Source organism: Humulus lupulus, chromosome 6, assembly GCF_963169125.1.
Source record: "Humulus lupulus chromosome 6, drHumLupu1.1, whole genome shotgun sequence".
Classification (NCBI taxonomy): domain Eukaryota; kingdom Viridiplantae; phylum Streptophyta; class Magnoliopsida; order Rosales; family Cannabaceae; genus Humulus; species Humulus lupulus.
This window is the reverse complement of record NC_084798.1, coordinates 41,576,948-41,603,381: the sequence shown is the minus strand read 5'-3', so window position 1 is coordinate 41,603,381 and position 26,434 is coordinate 41,576,948. Positions and strand designations below refer to the sequence as shown.

Sequence of the window (26,434 nt, the reverse complement as noted above, 5' to 3'; positions counted from 1 at the left end):
CTTAAATTCTTATGTAAATTTTTTAGTAGCAAAAATCTGTGTCGTTGCACATTTGGTACGGAAGTTGGTTTCTCAACCATCAAGTGTGTCAAGTGGTACACGTGGTAGCGCTTGATTAGCGGCATAATTCACTTTTGAGAAATGTGCAACATAAATACCTATGTAGTTCATTTTGTTGCACTTTAAGGCCTAAGTAAATTTTTTGTTGCCAAAAATTAAATTAAATAAGTTATTTGCCTTAAAAAATTACTAAAACCTAATTAACAAATTATTGATCTTAAGAAATTTTTTAAATTCATCTTAAAAATTGATTAAATTCTTATATTTTTTAAGATGAATTTTTTGTTATTTTTGTTTTAACTAACATTTCAATAAGTTGTTAATTAAAATATAACAATAAAAAATTACTAAAATCTAATTATCAAATTATTGAAATGTTAATTAAAACAAAAACAATAAACAATTCATCTTTGTTTTTGTTTTAATTAACATTTCAATAATTTGTTAATTATATTTATATAATTTTTTGATGTGAATAAATGATTTTATTTAATTTTTGGTAACAAAAAATTTACTTGGGCATTAAAGTGCAACAAAATGAGCTACATAGGTATTTGTATCACAAATTTATCAAAAGCGAATTTTGCCGCCAATTGGGTGCTGCCATGTGTACTATTTGACACACTTAATGGTTGAGGGACCAACGTTTGTACCAAATGTGTAACGACAATGACTTTTACTGCAAAAAAATTTACATAGAGATTTAAGTGCAACACAAAATTTAATATCAAAATTACCAATCTAACTATTATAAATAGATGTATTTAAATTATTTAAAGTCTTATTCTCTCTCTCTCATTCCTAAAGGGATTCATTATTGAGAATTTGGAAGGAGAGCTCATCATCCCTTCATCTTTCCTTCCCCTCTAACTGTGGAATTTTACTCTCCTTCTACTCCTTTCCCTCTTGCCAAACTATGGCCTTCCCTCCAAAAATCCCTATGTTAAACCTGTATCTTGAAGTTGGTCTTAGTAACATAATTATTATATGAACTTTTTTTTTTTAATGGATATGAATTTAAACGTAATACTACCTTTTGAAAAAAAGAAGAAGGTAATACTACAAAATTGTAAAGTAGGCAAGTAGCTGGCAAAGTATAGTAGTATCATTTATATCTTGTACCATCTTTGTATATAAATATTATGCAATTTATACGTTAAACATATATTATTATATGGTTTAAATGGAAAAGTATGATTTTTTTAAGAAGGGGAAAATATGCATTTAACATTTCTGAATATCTCTTAATAATTCTTAATTTAAAAAAAGAAAGAAAATTAAACTTGAAAATAAGTTTTGGTACTGCAGAGCCAATGAGATTAGTCCAGCAAGTTGACTAGGGTCTGTAATGCTAATGAGTGCCCATAAGCTATTAGACTATTTAAGTGGGAACCCAACGGTCGGCTGTCCATCAATTCAAATTTCACCATTTTGGTTTTTGAGCACTCTCAGTTTTAACCTTTCACTCTCGTCACCAAATTGGAAGAAAGAGAAGGGATCGAGTTTCTGTTTGGTTCAAAGGAAAAGAAAAGAAAAAAACTGAACGAATGGTAATGGCTAAGTCCAAGGTATCTTACGAGGAATCTCGCCGCAAGAGATTGGAGGAAAACAAGCAAAGAATGGAAGCCCTCAATCTCACCAAGCTTGCTCAATCTCTCCGAAACTCATCCCCTTTGAAACTCTCCCCGGTAAATAAATCCCTAAACTCCATTCACCCTCTTCTAATGTAAGATTCCAATAAAGGAGCTACCTTTATCTTTATTTTATTTTTTTTGTTCTTTTTTGATTTTGAATAATGCGTAGATGAAAAGCGTGAAGAAACCCCGTACAGTGGAGAAACAGGTGGTGGTAGTAAGGAGGTCCAGTCGAGTGGCAAACATGCCTGTCCCTGTCTACAAAGAAGTGAGTTTTAATCACTCAAATAGAAAAATACCCTTCTAATTTTTCTGATCACTCATACAAGATATAAGTTATTCATAGAAAATACCCTTTTGTTTTACCAGGTTGTCATTGAACGTGTGATCATACCCAGAAGGTATATTGACATGGATTCATTTGTGTTTTTAACAAGCATGGTTGTTTTCTTTGATACCTTTTGAGCTTATTTTGTTGTTTCGTGTTTTGTATAATAGGACTTCTAAGCACAGAGATTTGTCAAACCGGGTATATGCTTCGGATGATGCTAGGACAAATGCCTTAGAAAGAGCAGACAAACTACTATCTGAGTTGGAACCTGAATATCCTGCTTTTGTTAAGACAATGCTCCAATCCCATGTAACTGGTGGATTCTGGCTGGTAATGCATACAAGATATTAACTTTTTCTTTAACATTTATAACTTAGTAATATGTCTTGACTTTTGGGTTGTGTTCGTTTAAATTAGTACATGAAAACAAAGACTTGTTCACTAGAACCTGAATATCCCACCTTTATTAAAACAATGCTCCAATCACTGGTTGGTAATGCGTGCAAGTCATTAACTTTTGCTCAAATATTGATAACTTGAGTTACATGATGTCTTGACTTGTGGGTTGTCAGTTTAAGTTAGTGCATGAAAACAAAGACTTAGTTCACTAATGATATAATTTTTGAATATCAAACAGGGGCTTCCGGTTCATTTTTGCAAAAAGAACCTTTCCAAGCGCGATGAAATGATGACATTAATAGATGAAGATGGCGAGGAATATAAAACAGTGTATTTGGCCCGTAAGACAGGACTGAGTGGTGGGTGGAAAGGGTTTTCAGTTGCTCATGACTTGGTGGATGGGGATGCATTGATTTTTCAGTTAATACGGCCTTCTGCATTCAAGGTGATTGGAATTTGGAACATAAAAACATGAAGTTTTACTGTTTTTGTTTGCCAACTCCATAAAATCTCAGCATGAATGAGTGTCAGTCACTCATTTCTCAATGCTTGTATCTTTCTCCAATCAAATCTCTATCTATAATAATGTATGTCTCTTTCCTTGCTACCACATCGATCTGAGGATGTTTTTTGTCTTGGCAGGTATTCATTATGAGGGTAAATAGTCCCTAGCAGCAGTGTATCACAACTTTACTCGAATCACTATAGGTAATTCCTTTGAAATTTCTGAGAGACATGATATATGAATTATCACAACTTTAACTCAATCATTATAGGTAATTCCTTTCAAATTTCTGAGAGACATGATATATGAATTATCATTTAATGCTTATTATTTTTTTTTGCGTTGAAATTTTGTAATTATATTCTCATGCAACTTTATTTAATATTTTTTTTATAATTATTTTAGTTTTAAACATATTATAAACTAATTGAAATAGTACCAATTGTAATAAAACAATTTGATGACAATGGTTAATCTCTTTTATTTTATTATTTGTTTTTAAAATAACACACTTTTACTATTATTTTAGTATCACAAATTTAATTAATTTATATATTTTCTATTATTCAAAACTAAAAAAAAATATTTATTTTTAAAATCTCACAAAACTTTATTCAATATTTTATATTATTATTTTACTTTGAGTTTCAAAAATTAAAAAAACATTATAAAATTTACTAATTATAATATAATTATAGTAAAAATAACTTATGAAATTTTTTTGGACCAAAATAAGGGAGAATGTTAATTTTGATAGATTTGTAAAACATAAAGTTTTTTTTTATTATTTGAAGTAAAATATTAGATAAGTGTCTCCATAATAAATAATTTAATTATTTTATAATTAAAATTTAGATTAAAATATTAGTAATAAACCTGTGAATAATTAAATTAAAATATATACGTTGATAGAAATAGGACAGGTAACAATTGAAGAATGAAAAACAAAGGAAAAAAAAATGTGGAGGGGGAGGTCTCTCAATTGCTCAAAACTTTTCAACTTTATATATCAAGTAATAAATTTAAAATCATATTTTAAATTTGGACATATGTTTCCTAGACAAAAACTGGTCCTCTAGCCTCGGAACTTATCTATATACAAAATAATATAAATATTTATGAGATCCACAAACATTATAAAGAGATTTTTCTTTAAACCTTCAACCAGAAAAACTAAACGTACAACCTATGATGTTGTAGATTTATAGGAGATGGAGACAAATGTAAAAGAAGAAGAAACAGTTAAAACATAGAAATTTGGGTAATAAGAATATATGCTATATATAGATATATTTATACAAGTGTAGCAAATAAAAACTTAATAGTACTAGCCAAATGCACTTATTCTCAATGGTGAAGTTACTTGAACTGAAGACTTAAATTTTGATACCTTTAATGGCAGGTTAATTAAGAGAGAAGTGGTGTAAACATCTTATGAAGCTTTTTGGTTTTTGACACCTTTTGGAGTAGTCGATCTGATCTGGCTTCGAATCTAAGTGTGTATGATTTCGTTTTCTCTCAGACAGTTGTAATGTAATAGTTTCACCATTCTCACTATCAAAGCTGTCATTGAGAAATGTCAAGTGGAGTTCCGAGATGAAAGTAAAGCTAATGAAGGTTTTTAGGATAACTCACTCTTTCAAGCTAGATATTTTGGATTATACATACATATGAAGCAACATACTAAACACACATTCTATCCTAATCCAAGAATTAAGCAAAGCACATCCAAAAATATTCTATCATATAATTTAGAATATTATCCAAAAAAAACTTTCAAGGGAAAATGGCTAATTTCAACTCAAAAATACTTCTAACGGATAAATGCAAGAAATGAAGAAGTGATAAGCTGTGTTTTGTTTTCCGTAATAAGTTTATTTTCTTCATTTTTATTGGATTTAATTACGGCCAAGTTACTCAAGTACCTAATTTTTTTTAACAAATTGATTTCATAATTTTGAATTTTTTTTAAAAATATATAAGAAGACATGGTATTTTTTTTTTTTGTCGCAATGAAATATATTAAATGAAAAAGTTGTCTAGTAATGCAAATTCGTTGTTTACCTTAAGAGTATGCATTGTCTATCGTCGTTCACCCTAAGAGCATGCACTGTCAATCTATGTGCAATTTATTCTCATAAAATTAGACAATAAACTTGCAATATCCTCTAACAAAGAACCTAAGTTGTTGCAATAAAATGATCGTTTGAAAAATTCAGTCACAACTACTAAACAATCTGTTGATTCAACAAAACTCAAAGGAAGAACTATTAATTCAACAAAACTCAAAGGAAGACCTATCTATCATTATGTTCTATACTACCATTAAAGCTACACATTTTCCATGACATCACTGTAAAACCACCCGCAAAACAAAACAGCATACAAACACAACATTAGCAAAATAAAAATCAAAATAGAAAAATAAAATAAAGTCAAATATCTATTTGTTAATAACCAAAGAAGATAATAAGAAGAAATTAAAAAGGAAAACAAATATTTTGTGACAACATGAAATTTAATAGATAATAAGTTATTGAAAATAATTAGTAAAAATATAACATAATAACTAGTAAAAATATAAAATATTAAATTAAAAAATAACTAGCAGTTCTTTTTAAAAACCAATTGTTAGTTATCTTGAAAAACGTAAACAAGAATCTTCCAAAAAAAATTAATTACTACACAAAATAAAATAAAAACTAAAACAAATATTGATTGAACTAAAATTTTAATAAATAAACAAAATAAAATAAAAAGTTAGAAATTTTTTCTCAGAAATAGATATCATCGTTGAACTTCAAAGGATGATAATTTCATAACAAAAAAAAAAAACACAACAATAAATATTATCATCAAATAAAAAATCATACGCTAAATAAACTAATTGTAAAATTATATCTCTATAGTTTAATTAGATGAAAAAAAAATCCTTATTTTGTCAATTGTAATCTGAATCCTTTAAAGCTGGTCAGTTTTCATCCACTCCATACAACAAAATTTGTACAAAACAATACTTAAACAAAACAAAAAGGAAACATTAACAATACAAAAGTAAAAAAAAAAAGATGAAAAAAAAATCGTTGACAATATTTGACATATAGTCAATGGAATATAAGAACTTTGGCATATAACCTATCAATGTGAATATTTGCAAAAACTCAGCACATAAGGCAAAGTGCACTGTCGAAACAACAAAATCCAGATGTAATTAAATATTCGCCTTTTGATGTTATAAGCATTGATCATGTCGTGCAAACTTGTTGGATCCAACAGAAATTCAATGACTATCAAGAAGTGGGTTTCAATATAATGAAATTGTAGAGTATTTGGTAATTTTAAATTATTAATACATATTTAAGAAATGATGGTTGACTCAAACCCTACCAGGCGCATGCATAAGTAAATTAAAATACCATTGTCCGATAATATTACACTATTATTGTTTATAAAAAAGTAATCAAACATGTTTAACCCAAATTTGGACATGGTGACGTGACATTTGAAGAAGACACGTGGCAGTAAACGACATCAAATTTTAAGAGCTGGTCAAGATAATATATCTGCTTAAGTAGACATCATTAGTGCGAAGAGTTGCAATCTACATTGTCCTAGGTTGAAAATTGATCAAAGTGTTATGCTTGAAATGAAGATGGCTGGTAACATCTCATGAAGTTGCTCGAAGATGCACTTGCTCGAATGACAACTTATTTGAACCCGAAGATCTAGATTTTGTGAGATATTACGAAATATCCCAAGATATTTATGTAACTAAAATTTGAATGTATTTTTTTAGTATTATTTGAATTTGTAATCAGTTGTAACAATCTCACACTACACATGTAGAGCTTAGATTATTTTGTAGGGCCCATAGCCCATTAAGAGACTATAAATAGGGATCTCTCACAGTCATTATTTTGTTATGCACACTTTACATACGAAACCCTGTTGAATTGTATTCTCTCTCAGGCTTAGGAAACTCAGTTGAACCTTATTCTTCTTGATCTTGAGTCTGAGACCTTCTTGATTAATAAAAGTGCAAGTGGGCGTAGATCATTACCAACTCTTGGGGCTGAACCTGTAACGCCCCGGTTACTCCAAGACCGTTACTGTGGACTTTAAATAGTGCTTAACTCACTAAATAAGTCATTAAGTTATAAACGTGCTTCTAGGTGTTATTAACATGTCATGGTGAAAATCTTGATCAAAAGGAATTGATATATTTATTTAAAACGTTAAATTGTATATGGGCCCATAAGAGTGTTTACAAAGTTATTTACAATCCAAAATTGTCATTATAGTATAAAAGTTACAACCCGCCAACCTAAGCGGAAAAAATAGGGTTAACCCCTAGTTCCTCTAAGAAACACCTTGGCCATGGTGGTCAAGCGGCTGCATATGTACACATCGCCACCTAAGCTCTCCACTCAAGGCTAGGTGATCTTTTCTTTCCCTTTACTTGCACCACATAACACCCGTGTGCCAAGGCTCAACAAGAAAACTTATTACTGCATGTATACAAGATAATAAGTCGTTCTGGGCTTGCATCCCTAATCAGATTATGACTAACAAGTCTTTCTTGGTACATGACTAATAAGTCTCTCTAGATAGGTGACTAATGAGTCACTCTCTGGTTAGGTGACTAATGAGACACTCTTTCAATAGATGAATAATAAGCCTCTCTGGATAGATGACTAATAAGTCACTCTCTGAATAGATGACTAATAAGTCACTCTCTGGGGTCTCGCACCCCCAAGCCATGTGACATTTCAGTCACCTGAACCTTTTGGCCCTGACTCTAAGTAACTAGCCTTTAGACTAGACAAGCGTTTTAGTTTTCTTCGACCAATAGATCGGTCAAGCATTTAATGCTCATGTTGATTAGATCTAATCACTTCGGCATGCGTTAAACACGCTAATAATGCTCTTGACTCATAAGCTAATACCATACGACTAGTGCTCAGTACTACTGCTAATCTTGACTGATAAGTCACAGCTTCATGACAAGTACTAACACCAATGTCGTTCCTGCTAATAAGTCAATGCAAATCACAAGTAAGCAAGTTGTCATGCATTTACAATGCAACCAATATCCATATATATAGAACACTCAACATGCGTCATTAATAACCATGCATGTCACATACTAGGTGCAGTTTTCTTACCTCAGACTCGAGCGTAAAATAATTTAAGAACGACCCTTGAGTGCAATCCTGACCTTAGGCCCTTAGCGGTAACCTAATCATAACCAAATACAATAATCTCATAAGATTCAATCCTTAAAAACAAACTCTGGAATCACTCCCGTGCCCTCGATATTTCCGATCCACCCAACAGGGTGGTGGAACCATCCCCCGAGCCCCCAAAGTCCTCCCAAGCCCTAAAAATGGGTCTTGCTGAAATAGGCATAGCGCTGGGGCACCCATGGGGTAGCGCTGCCCCAAGTCAGAGAGCATCCATGCTCTCCCCTGCCTAGCGTTAGGGCACCAGTTTGACAGACTAGAATTTTCTGGTTCTTTCCCCTGAGTTCCAAACTTCAAAGCCAACCTAAACATCATCCAAACTTATAATTTAACCCCAAAACTTCATCAATACCTCAACCTCATCAAAACCCAAGTTCAAACACAATCAAAACACCATTAAAACTCAAAATCACCACTTGAGTTTTGAAGCTCAAGAACAGCCCAAGAACATCACCAGAAAAACTCAGAAACTCAGGGAATCAAAGGTTAAAATCATTACCTTAATCACCTGAAATGGACTCCTAGCTGCATCCAATCAGTTTCCTTGCTTCGATTCCCAAAAATCCAATTTTTTTAATCAAAGTCTTCAAGAGATAGAGATAGGGTATAAACTGAGAGAAAGAAAAAGATAATACTCTGTTTTGTGATGTGTGAGGTCTCCTTCTACAACCTACCTTGGCTTAAGCATATCTAATGGTCAAAATGACCTAAATGCCCCTAGGGCCATAACACTCCCAAAACCCACCAAGGGCAGTTTCATCATTTACCACTTACCCCGTTAATCATAATTAACGTCTCACAATTCTTGTTAATACCAATATCCTCAAATAATTTCCCCCATTACCAAATTACCCCTAGGCTCGCCCCGAGCACGGTATTTGACCCCGTATGACCAAACCGCTAACTTGCATTCTAGGATCGTCTCATGCTGAATAGCTTGAAAAAATCTACATAATAATGTGGTCTCACCCATAAATCACAAACATGCACATAAATATACAATTATGCTCTTAACATGTCAAAATTACGAAAATGCCCTTCTAATAAGAAGTGGACCCACATGCGTGCAATTGTCATCATATCATAATATAATTCACATAATCATGCATAAAATCACATAATTGCATATTAAATAAATTATGGCCATCTTGGCTCCCTAATCCAGGCATTCAACCACATTAGGGAATTTGAGACATTACAGAACCACTATAAATTCTTTGTGTCGTTTATCTGATTTGATTCCATTAAATTATTTTCTGTCGTTTGTATTGACTTAGTGTCGTTGACCAAAACTCTGTTCAACATTTTGGTGCTTTCATTATGAGCTGAAATCCAAGATCATTTTCTATTAGATCCATTTGAGGCAATGACGATCACTACTAGAAGCCAAAGCCAAGAACCACACAAGGGGATGTAACACCCTACTAATCCAGGATCGTTACATTGTGTCTTTAATATAGTGCTTAACTCGCTAAATGAGTCATTTGGACTTAAAATGTGTAATTAAAACCAACTCAATGATTAGGTATTAAAATTTGGGTAAATAGTCATTCGGTACCCTATATTTTATTGAAATACAAACTTGATACCTTATGTTTTCAATAATGCTCATTTGGTACCCTATAATTTGAAATTGTATAGATTTGGTACCCTAGACTCATATTTGCTCAATAAAATTTTATCAATATAACAAAATTGTCCTCAATTATATGTAATTAAGTAATTAAATTTAAATTTGAAACTCATAAAATTAAGGGCAGTTTGGTTATATTGATAAAATCTTATTGATTAAATTTGAGTTCAGGGTACCAAATATGTACCATTTCAAATTACAAGGTACTAGATGAGCACTATTGAAAGCATAGGGTACCAAGTCTGTATTTCGATAAAACATAGGGTACCAAATGAGTAATTACCCTAAATTTTTTGGTCAATAGTAACCATTTCATTAAAAAGAGTTTACATTTGATAAACGGAATTCCAAAAGAGTTTATAAACTGATACAGATGCAACATAAATACAAAAGGCCGACCTAAGCAGAAAAATCAAGGTTCAACCCTAGTTCCAGCAAGTAATCTCAGTCGAGGTGGTCAAGCAGGTCGCATATGTACACCCTGCCCCTGAAGCTCTCCAACTCATGGTTGGTCTAGCTCTTCCTTTCCCTTACCTGCACCATGTAGCACCCGTGAGCCAAGGCTCAGCAAGAAAACCTAACCATGCTTATAAACAGTTAATCCATTGATCTGAGAATCATAAATAACATTCTTAGCAGTTATAACAATACTCAGGCATGCATTTCATCTAAATAAGTGGCTATATAGCCACACCAGGGCCCATTTCCCTATTCCCTTATAACCAGCCTAAGAGCTAGCCAAGCGTATCTCGCGCTTTATATTCCAGGTGCCCGTAGGGCCATATATGCGTATATCATGCTTTTGGGTTTGCCTAACCACATCGGCCTGCATTCAGCATGCTATTGCCGCCCTCGACTTATAAGCCGAGCTTTTCAATCAGATATAACAAATAAGCATACATCACTTAACACAGACATGCACAACGCAGTCAAACATGTTTAAGAAAACATTCTAAGCACAGTTATAACCATGTTCGATAACTGGGGCTCACGCCCTAACCATAGTCCAGGTGCAGTTTTCTTACCTCAAGTCCTTAGAAAATCGAGTATGACAACCTTGAGTATGATCCTTCTTTCCTGAGCCTAGGAGTACACCATAGTCACAACCATAACAAGGAATAACCATCAAGAAACGAACCAATAAAGGCTTTCGAACCAAGTCCTAGCCTTCGGGACCTTGAATTCTACTAAATCAAGAAGTGGGACAATTCCCAAGCCTTTAGGTTTGGGTTCCAATAACCCAAAACCTCATTTTTGACTTTTTCCAAATTTGAGCTGCAATACCCCCATTAAGGACCGCAACGCCTAACTAGGCAGAGAGCCCACGCCCAAAATCCCTTGCATTTGCGTTGTGGCGCAACCTGCCAAGCGCCGCAACACTAAGGAGGTTCGAGGCACCCCTGCCTCGAATGAGTTCATGTGGGCTGCAGTGCCCGAGAACAATGTTGCGGCGCGATCCTGCGAACTCAAAATTCCAGCGATTTCATAAATCGTAAATCCTCCCAAAATCATCCCAAGACCCAATTTTAACCCATTTTTACTACATGAATGGTTTCAGCAGCTCATAATTATAATAAACAACCTTCAAAACTCACTAAAACTCAGCCAAAACCCAAAATTCAAGAAATTCCTTAAGACACTCAAAAACCAAAAACTTAAAGACTTTAGGGATGGATTTACCTAAGAGAATTCAAATCCCCAGTTGTGCCCTTAGCTTGATAACTTCTAGACTCCCCCAAAACAACTTAAATTCCCACAAAAACTTGCTTCCAAGCTTTGAAATTCAAGAGTTTCCTTCAAAGCTTCAATGAACAATCACACAAAGGAGAGAAAGAGAGGGAAACAAGAGAGAGGAGAGAGAATGTGTTTGTTTACTTTATGATTTAAACAACTCAGTCCTTAACTAAGTACACATGGTCTCAAAAAGACCAAAATGCCCCTGGCCACTTAATTCTTCCTTTGAAGCCCCCAAGGGCAAAAAATACATTTAACACTCTTAAATCCCACTTAACCTTATAATTCCCAATGAATTCCACCAAATACCAAATACCATTATTTTTCCCAAAATACGACTCATACTCCAATGAGTCCCGATAACTCACCAAATTACCAAAATACCTCTTGGCTTACTCCGAGTATGGTATTATTCCTCGTTGTGACTTTACCGCTACCTTGCTTAAAAGGACCGACTCCTACCAAATATCTCAAATAAACCCACATAACAATGTGGTCTCAGTCATATAACACAATATAATCTCAATTATGTCCTTAATGGGCCAAAATTACAAATATGTCCCTTTAAATAAAAGCGGGCCTTTACGCTCATTTAATACACTTTAACATGCATAATCAATCATTAATAATATAACTCATGCAATTCACATAATCACATAGATATTCAATTAAATCGCATAATATCATATAATATTCCAGTAATGCCCTCTTGGCACCCTAATCAAGGCACCAAGCCATATTAGGAACTTTGGGACGTCACAAGGGAACCCTACTACTAGACACTATGACCACCCTTCGAGAAGTCAGATTCCCCCTGCACCCTGGTCAGCAAGTTCTTCCACCTGAAGACTTGCCTTCACGAGAAACATTCAGGCGTGATGAACCCCACGTAGACCTAGGGGAAGACCTAAACTCCGATATTGAATAAGTGAAGGAAGTCATGGGACAAATGCAGGAGCAAGTTGTCGCCATGAATGAAAATTAGGAAACAACCCAAGAAGTTGTAACTGAAGCCCTAAACAAGCAAAGACAAGACTTTCAGTCTTCGTTGGATCAATGGCAGCGAGACCTTGAAACTCGTCAAGAGGAGGCTGACCGTCACAATAATGAAGCAGTGAGGCTGCTAGAAGCTATCTTGCTACAGACTCAAGCTGCAAGGCCTCGACCAATAAATTCTCAACTTGAGAATATCGGCCAAGCGAACCCTGAAGTTCAAAGGCCAGCTGGTCGAGCCCCAGCCCCAGGTCTCGAGACCAAGTGTTTTCCCCTGGACAAACTCGAAGTCATCATTCCAACAGGGGAGCTTAACTAGGAGTACAACGACAAGTCCATCAATATGAGCAGGTGCTGCCCAAGAACGCCACAATAGAATGGTGTTTCTGAAATAAGGAAGAAGACGTTATTAGACATGGTTAGATCAATGATGAGTTACTCATCATTGCCACTGTCATTTTGGGGCTATGCCATTCAATGTGCAATGTACATATTGAATGTCTTTCCTTCCAAGTCTATCAAGAAGACACTATTGGAATTATAGAATAGTAATAAACCTAGTTTACACCATTTTCGTATTTGGGGGTGTCCAGCACACGTGCTGAAAGGAAAGACTGGAAAGCTGGAATCTCGCGCTGAACTGTACATGTTTGTGGGATATTCTAAAGAGACTAGAGGTGGTATATTTTATAGTCCTAAAGAAAACAAAACATTTGTATCGACAGATGCTACTTTTCTTGAATATGACTATATTAATAACCATAAACCTTGCAGTAAGGTTGTACTGGAGGAGATAGTCTCAGATCAAGTAATAAGATCGCCAAATGTTTCCAATAAACAACAACAAGAGGAAACCAAGAGTTCTAGTCAGAATAATAGAGAGCTTCGTTGTAGTGGGAGGGTTTTTAGGTTGCCCACTCGCTATGAACTTGAAGTTCAGATGCTTGTGTCTGACATAAATAAAGATGATCCATTGACATACAGAGATGCAATGGAAGATTCTGACAAAGAAAAATGGCAAGATTCCATGAACCTGGAAATGGAATCGATGTATTCCAATTTCGTCTGGACTCTTGAATATATTCCTAAAAATGTTAAACCTATTGGTTGCAAATAGATATTCAAGAGAAAAAGAGGAGCACTCAGAGTGAAGGGGTAGATTATGAAGAAATTTTTTCTCCTGTAGCCATGCTTAAATCCATCCGCATACTCTTGTCCATAGCTGCTTGCATGGATTATGAGATATGGCAAATGGATGTTAAGATAGCTTTTGTGAATGGATATCTTGACGAAACCATTTATATGTCTCAACAATAAGGATTCATAGTAAAAGGTCAAGAGCAAAAAGTTTACAAGCTTCTTAGGTCCATTTATGGACTCAAACAAGCTTCAAGATCTTGGAATCTGAGATTTGATGACACAATCAAATCCTATGGTTTTGAACAAAACATTGATGAGCCTTGCATCTACAAACAAATCAAAGATGACATCGTGGTATTCCTGGTTCTTTGTGTTGATGATATCCTACTGATTGGAAATGATGTGGGAACATTGACAAAAGTAAAGAAATGGCTAACCAAGCAATTCTAAATGAAATATTTGGGAGATGCAAGCTATGTTCTAGGCATAAAGATCATTCAGGATAGTCAGAACAAAGTTTTGGCTTTGTCTCAAGATACTTATATAGATAAGGTACTGGAGAGATTAGGTATGCAAAATTCTAAAAAGGGTGATTTTCCAACCTGTCATGGAATTTCCTTTCTAAAGAGCAGTGTCCTAAAACGCCTCAAGAAGAAGAGGATATGATATATTATCCTTATGCCTTTGCTGTAGGCAGTCTAATGTACGCCATGCTGTGTACAAGACCTGACATTTGTTATGCAGTAAGGATATTCAATTGTTATCAATCCAATTCTGGAATGAGTAATTGGATTGCAGTAAAGAATATTCTCAAGTATCTTCGGAAAACTAGAGAATATATTCTTGTAGATTCAGGTGGTGACCTGAACCTTACTGGATACACTGATTTTGATTTTCAATGAGACAGAGATAGTCAGAAATTGACTTCTGGATCAGTGTTCACACTTGGTGGAGGAGCTGTGGTTTGGTGTAGTATTAAACAAACTAGTATCGCAGATTCTACCATGGAATCCGAGTACATGGCGACTTATCAAGTAGCTAAGGAGGTTGTGCGGCTAAAGAAATTCTATTCCTGTCTAGAAATTGTTCCAGATATGAATAAGTCACTTGTCCTTTACTATGACAACAGTGGGGTAGTAACTAACTCGAAGGAACCGAGGAGTCACAAGAGGGGAAAATATATTGAGAGGAAATACCACTTGATCAGGGATATTGTTCACAGAGGAGATGTAACAGTTATGAAGATAGCTTCGGAACATAACCTTGTCGATCCTTTTACTAAGACTTAGTGTTGACGCAGTTTTTTGCCAACAGTGTATTTAAGAAATAACAAGGTTGATTAATGCTTAGTAATAAACCGTAATGAAAGATGAAATGAACTCACAAGAATACAAATCTTTTACGTAGTTCAGTGGTTAAAATCCACCTAGTCCACGAGTCTATATTATTGCTGTTTCTCTCTCTATTTTGGCAGAGTTTCAGTATTACAGAATAATCGTCCCGTTTCCTGTCAAATATTCTCAGTATTTATAGATAAATTCCTTGGACAAGTTTGGGTAATCGCGTGAGTCAATCACAGATTTACATGTTTATTACATTTAATATAAACTATTCCCATTTATACTAGGATATGATTTGATCATAAAGTAAATGTTCTCCTAATATCTGGGACATTAAATATGACAAGCTGGTCATAAATAATCGTATAAAAAATACCCGAGTCTTTGGGGATCCACGGGTACGCAATATATCAGAGATACCACGAGCTGGATGATATTTCTCTGAGCTCGTACTTCGACAACTGTTTGAATATTACGAGCTTGTGCTTTACAACCTTCATGTCTGTAGCTCAGGTTAAACCCAGGACACCTAACACCACACGTGCCCATGTGAAACCGGAGTTGCTTACGTGGATAATAAACATATATCATCTCCTTGGTTATTTCTCCATATATTTATTTGCCAGCTGTACTCGAATTGAGTGGATGACTCAAGCTAAAATTAGGGTACAACATTTTCCTCCCAAGCTCTTGCTCGCGTATGACATCATCTCTTCTGACCTACACAGTAGGGGCTTTTAGTCTTCTATTACACAAAACCATGCTTGCCCACTACTTGAGTACTGGTCACATGGTGTACTTCAATTGGCGTCTGTTCAGGTTTTGAGGACTGTAATAATTCTCTTGTCACCTTTATTCCGCCGTTTTGTCTTTTTAACCATGGCCTTTGGATCTTGTACTAACCAAATCGGACGACCGAAATTAATTTACGCAGTTTACATATAAATAGGGTAGGCAAGTTTTAGGTTTCACCACCTTTCATTTGAAATTTTTTATATTTTCTCTCTTCTATATTTCCGAATCCTTCTTCTTTCTCAGAAAAACCCAAAAACTGTTCGTTGCACCCAGTTACTCACAGTCTTCCAGGAACTTTCCCCTGCAGAGTATACTTCTTTCTACAGAAGAATACACTGTAAGTACCTCATCTTTTGGTTTTGAAGAAATTTTCCTTTTACTGGTCCTTTTTTCTTTTCTTTTCACCATTCTCATCTGAACTTCATCGTAGTCAATATTAGGCTATTTCCCAAATGTTTTCAGCGAATAGGCTTCAACTTAGATTCAATGAGTAGGTCCTAAAATATCTTTAGAACTACGACATTCATAAAACTGGGTAATTTCTGGGTAAAGTTGGGTAATCCATGGCAAATTTGGAAAATACCCATTCGGGATATAGAAGATGAAAAGTTTTTAGGGTTCAAACTAGGTTTCTTAGGGGTCACGCTTCTTGGGTAGTTTTGCACTAAACTGCCTCCTAAGGAAAGTAGTGGCCTGGCATTATGATACACGTATCCCGAAATATCAGGGGTCTGTTAGGAAACCGAGGCGCGTAACTTAGGGTAGCACGTGACATCACGCAATGGGGCCAAGGCTAACTCAGCTCGTACATCAAAAGTAAACCATTCCCCCCGTACTTCCACGTCATAACCTTTAAATCCTCTTAGGTTGCCTACTAATTAGGTCATTCTGTTCATTAGGCGATCTGATGGCTCCCAAGAAGAACACACCCAAGAAGAACGCAACCAGCTTGTCCTCTCAGTGAAAGAAAAAGGGGAAGGATTTCGCCCCTGAGTCTCCCATTCCCCACTTCAATTCGGTGGTGTACTTTGAGGCAGAAAGAATCGTATCCAAGATTATGACCCAGGGGAGGGTAAACAAATTCATGCTAAGCTACAACATCGAGGTCGGGACCGGAGTTCTCATTGCTCGACCTGCTTTTGAAGGGGAATGGAGCTACTCCCCTCTCCAGAACGATTTCGTGGCCTGGAGTGATGAACACTTGAAGGTAGGAGCCTTCCTCCCCTTAGACCAATACTTCACGGACTTTCTGAATTTCATGAAGTTGGATCCATTTTAGCTCACCCCAAATTATTATAGACTTTTGGCGGGACTGAAATACTTATTTTTGAAGCATGTGTGGGAGGTCCTCACTCTGGCAGATATATTATATTTCTTCTGCCTCAAAGCTAGCATGGAACAGAGAGGTCAAGGTGATGATTTCTACTATCTCACCAGATTCCCCAATTCTGCTCCTGTCATCGAGCTCCCAAGCCACCCTAATGACTATAAAGACTTTTTCTTTATGTCGAACGGGTTCCGAAATTGTGAACAAAGATACTTCAACCGTCCTTGTAAGTTCTTTATTCTTTGACCTCAGCTTGTGAAATAATATTCTTTCAAAGATATTTCCCTTGTACATGTATTAACTGAGTTTATTTCTCGTGCAGCCATATTTGCAAGGACGACGAAGTCTGCGACCCTCGGGGTTCAATACGAGAAATTGTTTAGGCTGCCCCCTCAGAGAGAAGGACTACCACCAGATCATGAATGATGTCACAATGCTAGCATGCCAGTTGATTGGCGAAGGCCAGAGTTGGCCTTAAGGACCCGAGCAACCCTCTCGGTAATCCATGAGCTCCCATCCTCTCAAGAAGAGGCCTTCCCGGGCATCGAAGGTGAGGAAGAGGAAGAGGAAGAGGACAAGGTGCCTCTTGTGTGAAAGAGGCGGGTTCCCGAGGCTGTTTAGGAACCTGATCTAGAGCGAGCTACGTCGGGGCAGTAGCCGGCTCCTCCGGCCAAGGTAACTCATACCCCTATAGGGAACTAGATAGGGCTGTTGCCGATTTTAGGTTAGTTAGGTTTAACCCAAATCAGCTCGTCCATCGTCATCCTCATGACCTAGATCGGAACATAACCCTGCTCCAATGTGCAGATCACCTAGTGGTGTGTCATGACAATAGTTACCCTAAGGGCACCATTGTTGTCGATAATACCTTAAATTTTAGGTCCGCCATCTTTGAGGAGTATGTGACCAACCGTAGGACTTGGCCTTCTCTGCTCCAGGGCGCCTTTGCCCCTGGATTTAGGTAGTACGTAGATGAGTCCAGCCCCGAGGTAGAACCGGAGCTTGAACCTCCTAGGATCCAAGAAATATTAGTCGTAGACTCTCCTTCTCCTCCAGTAGTTCCAAGGCCGGAGGTCATGATTATAGACTCCTCCCCTAGCCCGGAGGGTAGGACCTTTATTTGTTTCTTTGTGTTTTTGACAACTTTAGTAGTGAACTAACGCCCTTTTGTTATTTTCAGGCCAAGAGATGGAACAAACCGGAGCTCCTGACCTCCGTACTGCCTTCCAAGCCGGGAAAACTGGCTCGAGCCCCGTCGTGAAGAGGCCCAGATTTACGAAGAAGGCCCATTTGGAAGCGGGAAATGCCTCAAAATCCCCTGCTAAGGGGAAAGGCACGAGCTCGACAGCTCCGGTATCTTTCGTTACTGAGAGGAGGATTCCTCCTCCTCCTCCACCTTGGTTCACGCCTCCTCGGGATCAAGTAATACAAGCTGATCCTCCAGCTCCCCCTGCCCCAGCTGCGACCATCCGAATACCAGTAGATCCCCAGGATCTAGAGAAGATCCCTGAAGCCTTTTGGGGGATCCTTTATGAGATGATGAGCCACATGGTGGGGCATGCTTATAAGGCCAGCTTGAGAGACTTGAGGACTATCGAGGAGCGGAGCCTGGAGAACGTCCTGGAGTCAGCCCTGGGGATGAACCTTACAGTAAGTTATCCTTCCTTGGTGACATCTTTCTTTTTATCTCGTATAAGGATATATCTGTCTTGCCTTGTTATTTTTCAGTCTTCCCTGGCTCAATATCGCAGTATAGCCTGGGCTAGGGCTATAAATGATGATGTAATAGCCTTTTTTATATAAATGTCAAAATATGTCTGTGTTGTTTCATCTACAGGGTTTGTTGTTCAGTCTTTGAATTGTATATTACATATGTTGTCTCTGTTAGTACTACTTAGTCTCCAGTTACATCTACTGTGTGCTGCAGATTAATAAGTACACGTCAGCTATTGTCGGTTTAATTGGAAATGTGTTAACTCTTATTAGCTGCTTGTTTAGTTAATCAGTTAGTGGTTAGGGTTGCTATAAATAGATTAATTTGTTTCTAACAACCTAACCCCTTTTCTGTTAGTTTGTCATTGTGAGAAAACAGAATCTTGTTTTTCTTTCTTCGTTTCTTCTTTCTTTCTTTTGTTTTTGTAGGTTCACCATTGTTGGAGGGGAAGCTTGTTGCAGAGCTGTGGGAGGTTCTGATTTGATTCGAAGGGAGTTCGAATCTGGCTAGTACAGGAATTCAACTAGCTTGCTCGAGGGGATCTTGAGTGTTTGAATCGAGGGATTCGGTTCACAAGTTCCAAGGGATTTGGAAACTGTTCTTGAGTGGTTATTCAAGTTTTTAGGGTAATCTGTAACTTTTGTATTGTAAAGATGTTGATTTCATTTTTCAACTGGTTATTGTAATTAACATTGGATTTATTAGTGAAAGTTACATCTTACCCGATCCAAGCACTAGTCGGTTGGAATTCGTTCCCAATGCAGATGAAGCTTGTAAAATTCTATGTGTGATTTTACTTTGCTTTAAATTGTTTGTTTTGTTCTAGTAGATCAATTCTTGATTCAAGAAGTTAGGCATAACACTTTCAATTGGTATCAGAGCCTTCTAGTTCTATGAGAAGCAGTGATTCCCTGGGCTTACTATAAGGTGTTTTTAACCTAGTGTGTATTTCACTCGGTTCTTGATTCTTGTTTTTTTTCTTCTACATTTATCTACTATTGAACTTTCTGTTGCGACTAACCCTCTTGGAGTTCCATCTCGAAGAGTGTCACGAGTTTGTTTGTCTCTTGTATGATGGAAATGTTCAGGGAAGGAGGTTCTACTAGTCGTCCACCCATGCTAGAGGGGGCTAACTACCCTTACTGGAAAATGAAGATGAGAGCCTTTCTCAAGGCAGTGGATGAAAGAGTGTGGATGGTTGCCGAGGAAGGTTGGATCTCGCTAAGGGAAAGAGAGGGAAAAATCGAAAAAACCAAACCAATGAGTGCCTAGACACCTGAGGAAATTGAGCTGGCTAACTACAATTCCAAGGCCATGCATGCTCTGTTCAATGCAGTATCCACCAATCAATTAAAGGTGATCACAAACTGTGAGGTTGCCAAGGATGCTTGGGAGAAATTGAGGATAAAGAATGAAGGTACTGATGCGGTAAAGAAGTCTCAACTTAGATCTCTTGCAAAGGCATTTAAAAATCTTTCAATGGATGAGGACGAAACAGTTGCAGAATTTCATGCTAAACTCTGCGACATCTCTAACGAGTAATATGCATTAGGAAAGATGTACTCCAATGCAAAATTAGTTCGAAAGGTTTTGGGAGTCCTACCAAGGCGTTTCAAGTCCAAAGTTACTTCCATTGAAGAAATGAGGGATATTGAGACATTGGATCTTGATGAGCTGATCGGGTCATTACAAAACTATGAGATGACCTTGAAAAGGTGGAGCAAGAACAAGAAGCCAAAAGATTATGAGAAGGATAAACCAGAGAGCGGTGTGGCGTTTGTTCACAAAGAAGAAAAGTCTAAAAGTGTAGATCTATCTGGGGACATGTCTGATGAAACATTCGCACTGTTGACCAAAAACTATGCCAGATTCCTCAAAAAGAACTTTAAGAAGAATAACTATGGAGGGAAGGAAAATCAAAACAGGAAGCAGCCCTACAACGGTCCCAAACAAGGTCAACAACCTGAAAAGAAGAATCGTGGAATTCAATGTCGTGAGTGTGAAGGATTCGGTCACATTCAAGCCGAATGCGCTAACACACTCAAAAAGAAGAAGGCGCTTACTGTAACCTGGAGTGATAGCGATGAAGATAAAGAAGAAAACAGCAGTGGTGATTCTGATGGAGAAAGCAAATGGTAGCCTTTATGGCAAGAAGCTCCAAATCCGAAACCTCAGAGGAAGAAGAATCATGTGGGTCCGATGAGGAGAGTCCCCAGAAACAAGCGGCGTATGAGCAGATGTTTGCTCAGTGGGGGTACATGGAAAAAAAGATGAAAGCCCTGGATGACCTTAACAAAAAGCTTGAAGCTGAGAAACAAGCTCTAGAAACCCATGTACAAAAGCTCATCAAGCAATTGGAGGAAAAAGAGAGTGAGATTTACAAGATCACAACTGAGTCCGTGCTAAGCAATCGTTAGAGTTTATTCCTCTTGGTACAGCCGCTATAAATCAGACGTTACAGCTTCAGAAGCCATATGGTGACAGAACCTCAATTGGATACAAAATGTTGTACAAAAAGGGGAATGATTTGTCAATTGAGGAGCCATCATTCGTTACAGCCAAATCTGATCCCAGCGGAGATGAGTCTGTAGGTAAGGCTGATGAGACAGATGTCAGTATTAAGGACAACACTGGGGGAAGAACCAGTTCTGTACACAAATCAGCCCAAGGAAGTCGATTTGTCCCCATCTGCCACTTCTGCAATAGACGAGGGCACATTCGTCCGAGGTGCTACAAATTACAAAACTATATCAAGCTCTTGGTCCGGAGAAACACAATATTTCCGGATAAGACATCTAAAAGGGATGGGCGTTCCAAGAGTAGTAGGAATGTCGCTCTGGTGGCTCATACATCTCTTGCTGCGTTCAAAGATGATATGTGGTATTTCGACAGCGGTTGCTCACGTCACATGACAGGGAATAAGGAGATTCTTATGAACTTTAGGGAAACAAGAGAGGGACTAGTCACATTCGGAGATGGGAACAAAGGATAGATTCTTGGTAAAGGAGAGCTAGAAATCGCGGGAGTCAGTCCACTATCAGAAGTGCTCTATGTGAGGGAATAAAGGCTAATCTCATCAGCATAAGTCAGCTTTGCGACGCTGACTATACGGTAAGTTTCAATAAAACTCGTTGTTTAGTTTCATTTGATGGGTGTTCAATTTTGACAGGAAGCAGGAAAGCTGATAATTTCTATGCATTGTCCACTCAAATCAACTGTCAACGAGTGTTCCTGGACAAACCTGATCTATGGCACTATCGCTTGGGACATCTGAACTATCGAGATCTCAAAAGAATTGTGAAACTAAGGGCAGTTAGAGGGGTTCCGGAGTTAAAGGTTAATCGTGACAGACTTTGCGGACCATGTCCACTCGGGAAACAAATTAGAGCCTCACATCCACCAGTAAATGCTCTTGCAACATCCAGAGTTCTGGAATTGTTGCATATTGATCTCATGGGACCCATGCATAATGAAAGTTTGAGCGGAAAAAGGTTTTTCATGGTCTGTGTCGACGACTACTCTCGGTTCACATGGGTGGAATTCATCAAAGAAAAATCAGATACATTTGGAGTGTTCTCTGCCTTATGCCAAAAGCTCTAGAATGAGAAATCAACGAAGATTGTCAAAGTGTACAGAATCAGAAGTGACCATGGAAAGGAGTTCAAAAATAGGTTGTTTTCTGATTTTTGTGATCAGCTGGGGATCTTGCATGAGTTTTCAGTCTCAAAAATGCCTCAACAGAATGGGGTTGTGGAAAGGAAGAATAGGACGCTTCAAGAAATGGCAAGGGTAATGATGGCGGCTAGGAAAATAACCAAAAGGTTCTGGGCTGAAGCTGTGAATACAGCTTGCTATATCAGTAATAGAGTACATCTCAGAATTGGAACTACTCAGACAGCCTATGAGATTTGGAAAGTTAAAACCCCAAACCTAAGTCATTTTCATATATTTGGATGTGCGTGTTATGTGTTGAAAGATCGTGAGCATCTTGGAAAATTTGATTCCAGAAGTGAGGAAGGTATCTTTGTTGGGTATTCAATAAACATTCGTGCCTACAGAGTGTTTGTCAAGCGGAATCATTCGGTGATAGAATCTATCAATGTCAAGTTTGATGATCTGGAAGTGCAAGAAGAATCCCCAAAAGAAGAAGATCAACCTATGCTAACCATTCCTTCTGGAGGTATTCCTGGTCCCTCGACTCATAATCAAAATCCTACTTCCTCCACAAACATAGACCAGATTGTTTCAACTGAGAACCTCCAAGATCCAACTGATCCAGATTCTGAAGTCACCAGTAAGCAACAGTCCTCAACTGCTCATGCCAAGCTATACAAGAACGGGCCACCTGCATGGATTCAAAAAGCTCATCTGCCAGAAGTAGTTATTGGGGATCCAAATGAGACTATGGTCACACGAAGGAAAATCGCAAATTTCATAGCCTATGCTTGCTATGTCGCTTTACACGAACCAAAAAACGTGGCTGGAGCTTTCTTAAATGAATACTAGCTAGCTGCCATGCAAGATGAAATGGAAAATTTCAAGAGACTTGGTGTTTGGGTTTTGGTCCCTTTACCGGATGGTGCAAATGTGGTAGGTACAAAATGGGTCTATAAGAACAAGTTAGATGAGTTTGGAACGGTTACACGGAACAAAGCACGACTTGTTGCTCAGGGGTATAAGCAGGCTGAAGGTATCGATTTTGACGAGACATTTGCTCCAGTGGCTCGTCTGGAATCAATTCGTCTCTTGCTGGCTGTTGCATGTCATCTCAAGATTAAACTTCACCAAATGGATGTCAAGAGCACCTTTTTGAATGAAATCCTACAGGAAGAAGTTTATGTCAAACAACCTCAAGGTTTTGAAGACCCACAGTTCCCCAATCATGTGTACAAACTCAACAAGGCTTTATACGGGTTGAAGCAAGCTCCACGGGCATGGTATGACCGTCTTACTACATTTTTGATGTCACATGGTTTCTCTAGAGGAAATGCAGACAACACCCTATTCATCAGGTACTTAACTGAAGGTATATTTGTGGCCCAAATATATGTGGACGACATTATTTTTGGTTCAACTTGTGCAAGTGAAATTCCTAAGTTTGTTGACCTCATGACTAGTGAATTCGAAATGAGCTTAATTGGGGATCTTAGCTATTTCCTAGGACTTCAAATCAAACAACTAGAGACTGGTATTTTCATTTCTCAATCCAAGTATACCAGAAACATGTTAGAGAAGTTTGGTCTAGGAAACTCAAAGCATGGCCATACTTCCATAGGCACAACTACTAATTTGACCAAAGATGAAACTGGAGAGTCTGTAGATCCTACTCTGTACAGAAGTATGATAGGAAGTTTCCTCTACTTAACTGCCAGTCGTCCTGACATTAGTTTTAGTGTCAGACTGTGTGCCCGATACCAAGCCAATCCTAAACAATCCCATCTTACTGCCGTCATGCGAATTTTTAAATATTTAGCTGGAACAATAGATTTAGGATTGTGGTACTCATGTGATACCACCATGTCCTTGGTTGGTTATAGTGATTATGACTGGGCTGGCAGTGTAGATGATAGAAAGAGTATGTTAGGGAGGATGTTTCTTTGTAGGAAATAATCTAGTGTCATGGCTAAGCAAAAAACATAACTCTATCTCTCTTTCCACAGCCGAAGCTGAGTATATTGCTGCAGGTAGCTGTTGTACTCAGCTAATTTGGCTGAACAAGATGCTCACAAACTATGGTTTTTCCCAAGATTCATTAGTCCTTTTCTGTGACAGTACAAGTGCAATAAACATGTCAAAAAATCTGGTCCAACACTCAAGAACCAAACATATTGATATCAGGTATCATTTTATAAGAAATATGGTTGAGTCTAAGCTATTATCCATTTCTCATGTGCCTACAAATGCACAACTGGCTGATTTATTCACCAAGGCTCTTGATGCAAAAACCTACATTCATTTGAGACAAAGTATAAGTCTCTGCACCATCTGAGAGTTCTCTTGTTTTGTCTGATCACATTTTTTTTGTCTATGGCTCACAGTTTTTGTCCCCTGCAGTTGTGGTTTCTGGTTTATTGATTTGGTCGGAGTACATCCTTCACTTGCTCATCTAGACAAAGATCTTCAGCTGAGTTCTTCCCAGCTAAAAAGGCTACCCTATCTAGATGTAATGGGAAGAGCTGCCTTTCAGTAAATATGTACCTCGGGTAGTTTGCTCCTTCCACTTGGTACATGCTTGAACCTAAGGAGATGGTTACATCTCTAGATAGGAGTGAAATCCGTGGCTGGTTGATCTTGAAAAACTCAGAGTGAGCAAATAAAAAGAGGTGTTTTAAAACAAAAATAAAAAATAAATAAAAAATTCAATCAAGAGTGAGTGAGCTTTTTTCTTTATGTGCATCAAAGCTCACATGAGGACATCTTCACACACACATGAAGAATTCTGGCTGAGGGTCTTCTGTTTGCCAATCAAGAGTGAGGTATGTGCCTTGATCTTCTCATAAAGCTAAGCTGTCCTATGTTGCTTGGGGTTAACACTGATGTTTATATCATTCTTGTTTGTTCTTCAATGAGCATTCTCATACTAATCAGGCATGCAATTTTTTTTAACAATGTTCCTTTTGCATCAATGGTCTTTGTGTGAGTCATCTACTTCATTTTTAGTTAAGATACTCAGCTTGGATCTGTAATAGTCTCATCTGTCCTACACTAATATCAATTTTTTTTATTGAGTGTGAGTCCATTTAATTGAGTTGCATGAGTTCCTTTAATTCATTTTGGGGAAAGCTGTTAGTATGTTGAGTTCTAAACAACAAAAATAAATAAATAAATAAATAAATTTCAAAGGAAAAGGGTAAATGAGTCATTTCATTTTTTGTTGTTCACACCTATATCTTTCAACAGTGTTATTCTTTTTGCCTCATCATTTGTGTTTAGAGTCTGACTCTTCTTCTTCTATGTTTTTTTTACAAAAAAAAATGGTGAAAACCAAAAATGCCAATTGTCCTTTTTGGCCTTCCCCTCCTCCGGCGTCTTCTCCGTCACCGTCCGTGGCCATTGTTCTCGTTCAGACATCGCCTGCCGTGTCCAAGTCATCCTCACCTCCTTCGTCACCATCTCCAGTACGGTCACCCTCACCGTCGTCCTCCTCCACCACTGGTTCGCCTCCTTCACCCAAAGGTATGAGCTCTCCAACTCGTTCGTTTCCTAAACGTTTTACTCGGTCGTCTCTTGCTTCGTCTAGTCCACCCACTCCATTATCCTCACCTAATCCCTCCAAACCCTCCACATCCAAACCCACCCCATCGTTGAAAAGAAAAACACCTTCGTCTTCACCAAAGTCTCAGCCTAAACGACCCAAGCAAGCTTCTAGGGCTCCAGGTGCCTCCTCTGTCCCTCCAACCAACTATACAACTCTACACCATAGTCAGCCTACCCATCCTTTTTGCTCGGACCATAAACTAATGCGTTATAGGGATGAGGTTTCTCAGAGAAAATTGTGGTTTGAATACAATGTTGTTATTGATGATTTTCCTCTCCATAAAGCCTTAATAGAATCTCGGGGGTGGCTCAAAACTGTTACCAATCTC

General features: G+C 37.5%; 1 protein-coding gene across 1 annotated transcript; it reads left to right on the top strand.

The window, feature by feature from the left end:
- Positions 1-1,460: 1,460 nt before the first annotated feature.
- LOC133783981 (B3 domain-containing protein At5g42700) lies at positions 1,461-4,578 on the top strand. Its single transcript, XM_062223546.1, has 7 exons — positions 1,461-1,748; positions 1,864-1,962; positions 2,064-2,095; positions 2,193-2,355; positions 2,663-2,869; positions 3,067-3,132; positions 4,332-4,578. The coding sequence occupies exons 1-6, from the start codon at positions 1,608-1,610 to the stop codon at positions 3,094-3,096; spliced, it is 672 nt and encodes a 223-aa protein (XP_062079530.1). The 5' UTR covers positions 1,461-1,607; the 3' UTR covers positions 3,097-3,132; positions 4,332-4,578.
- Positions 4,579-26,434: the final 21,856 nt, after the last annotated feature.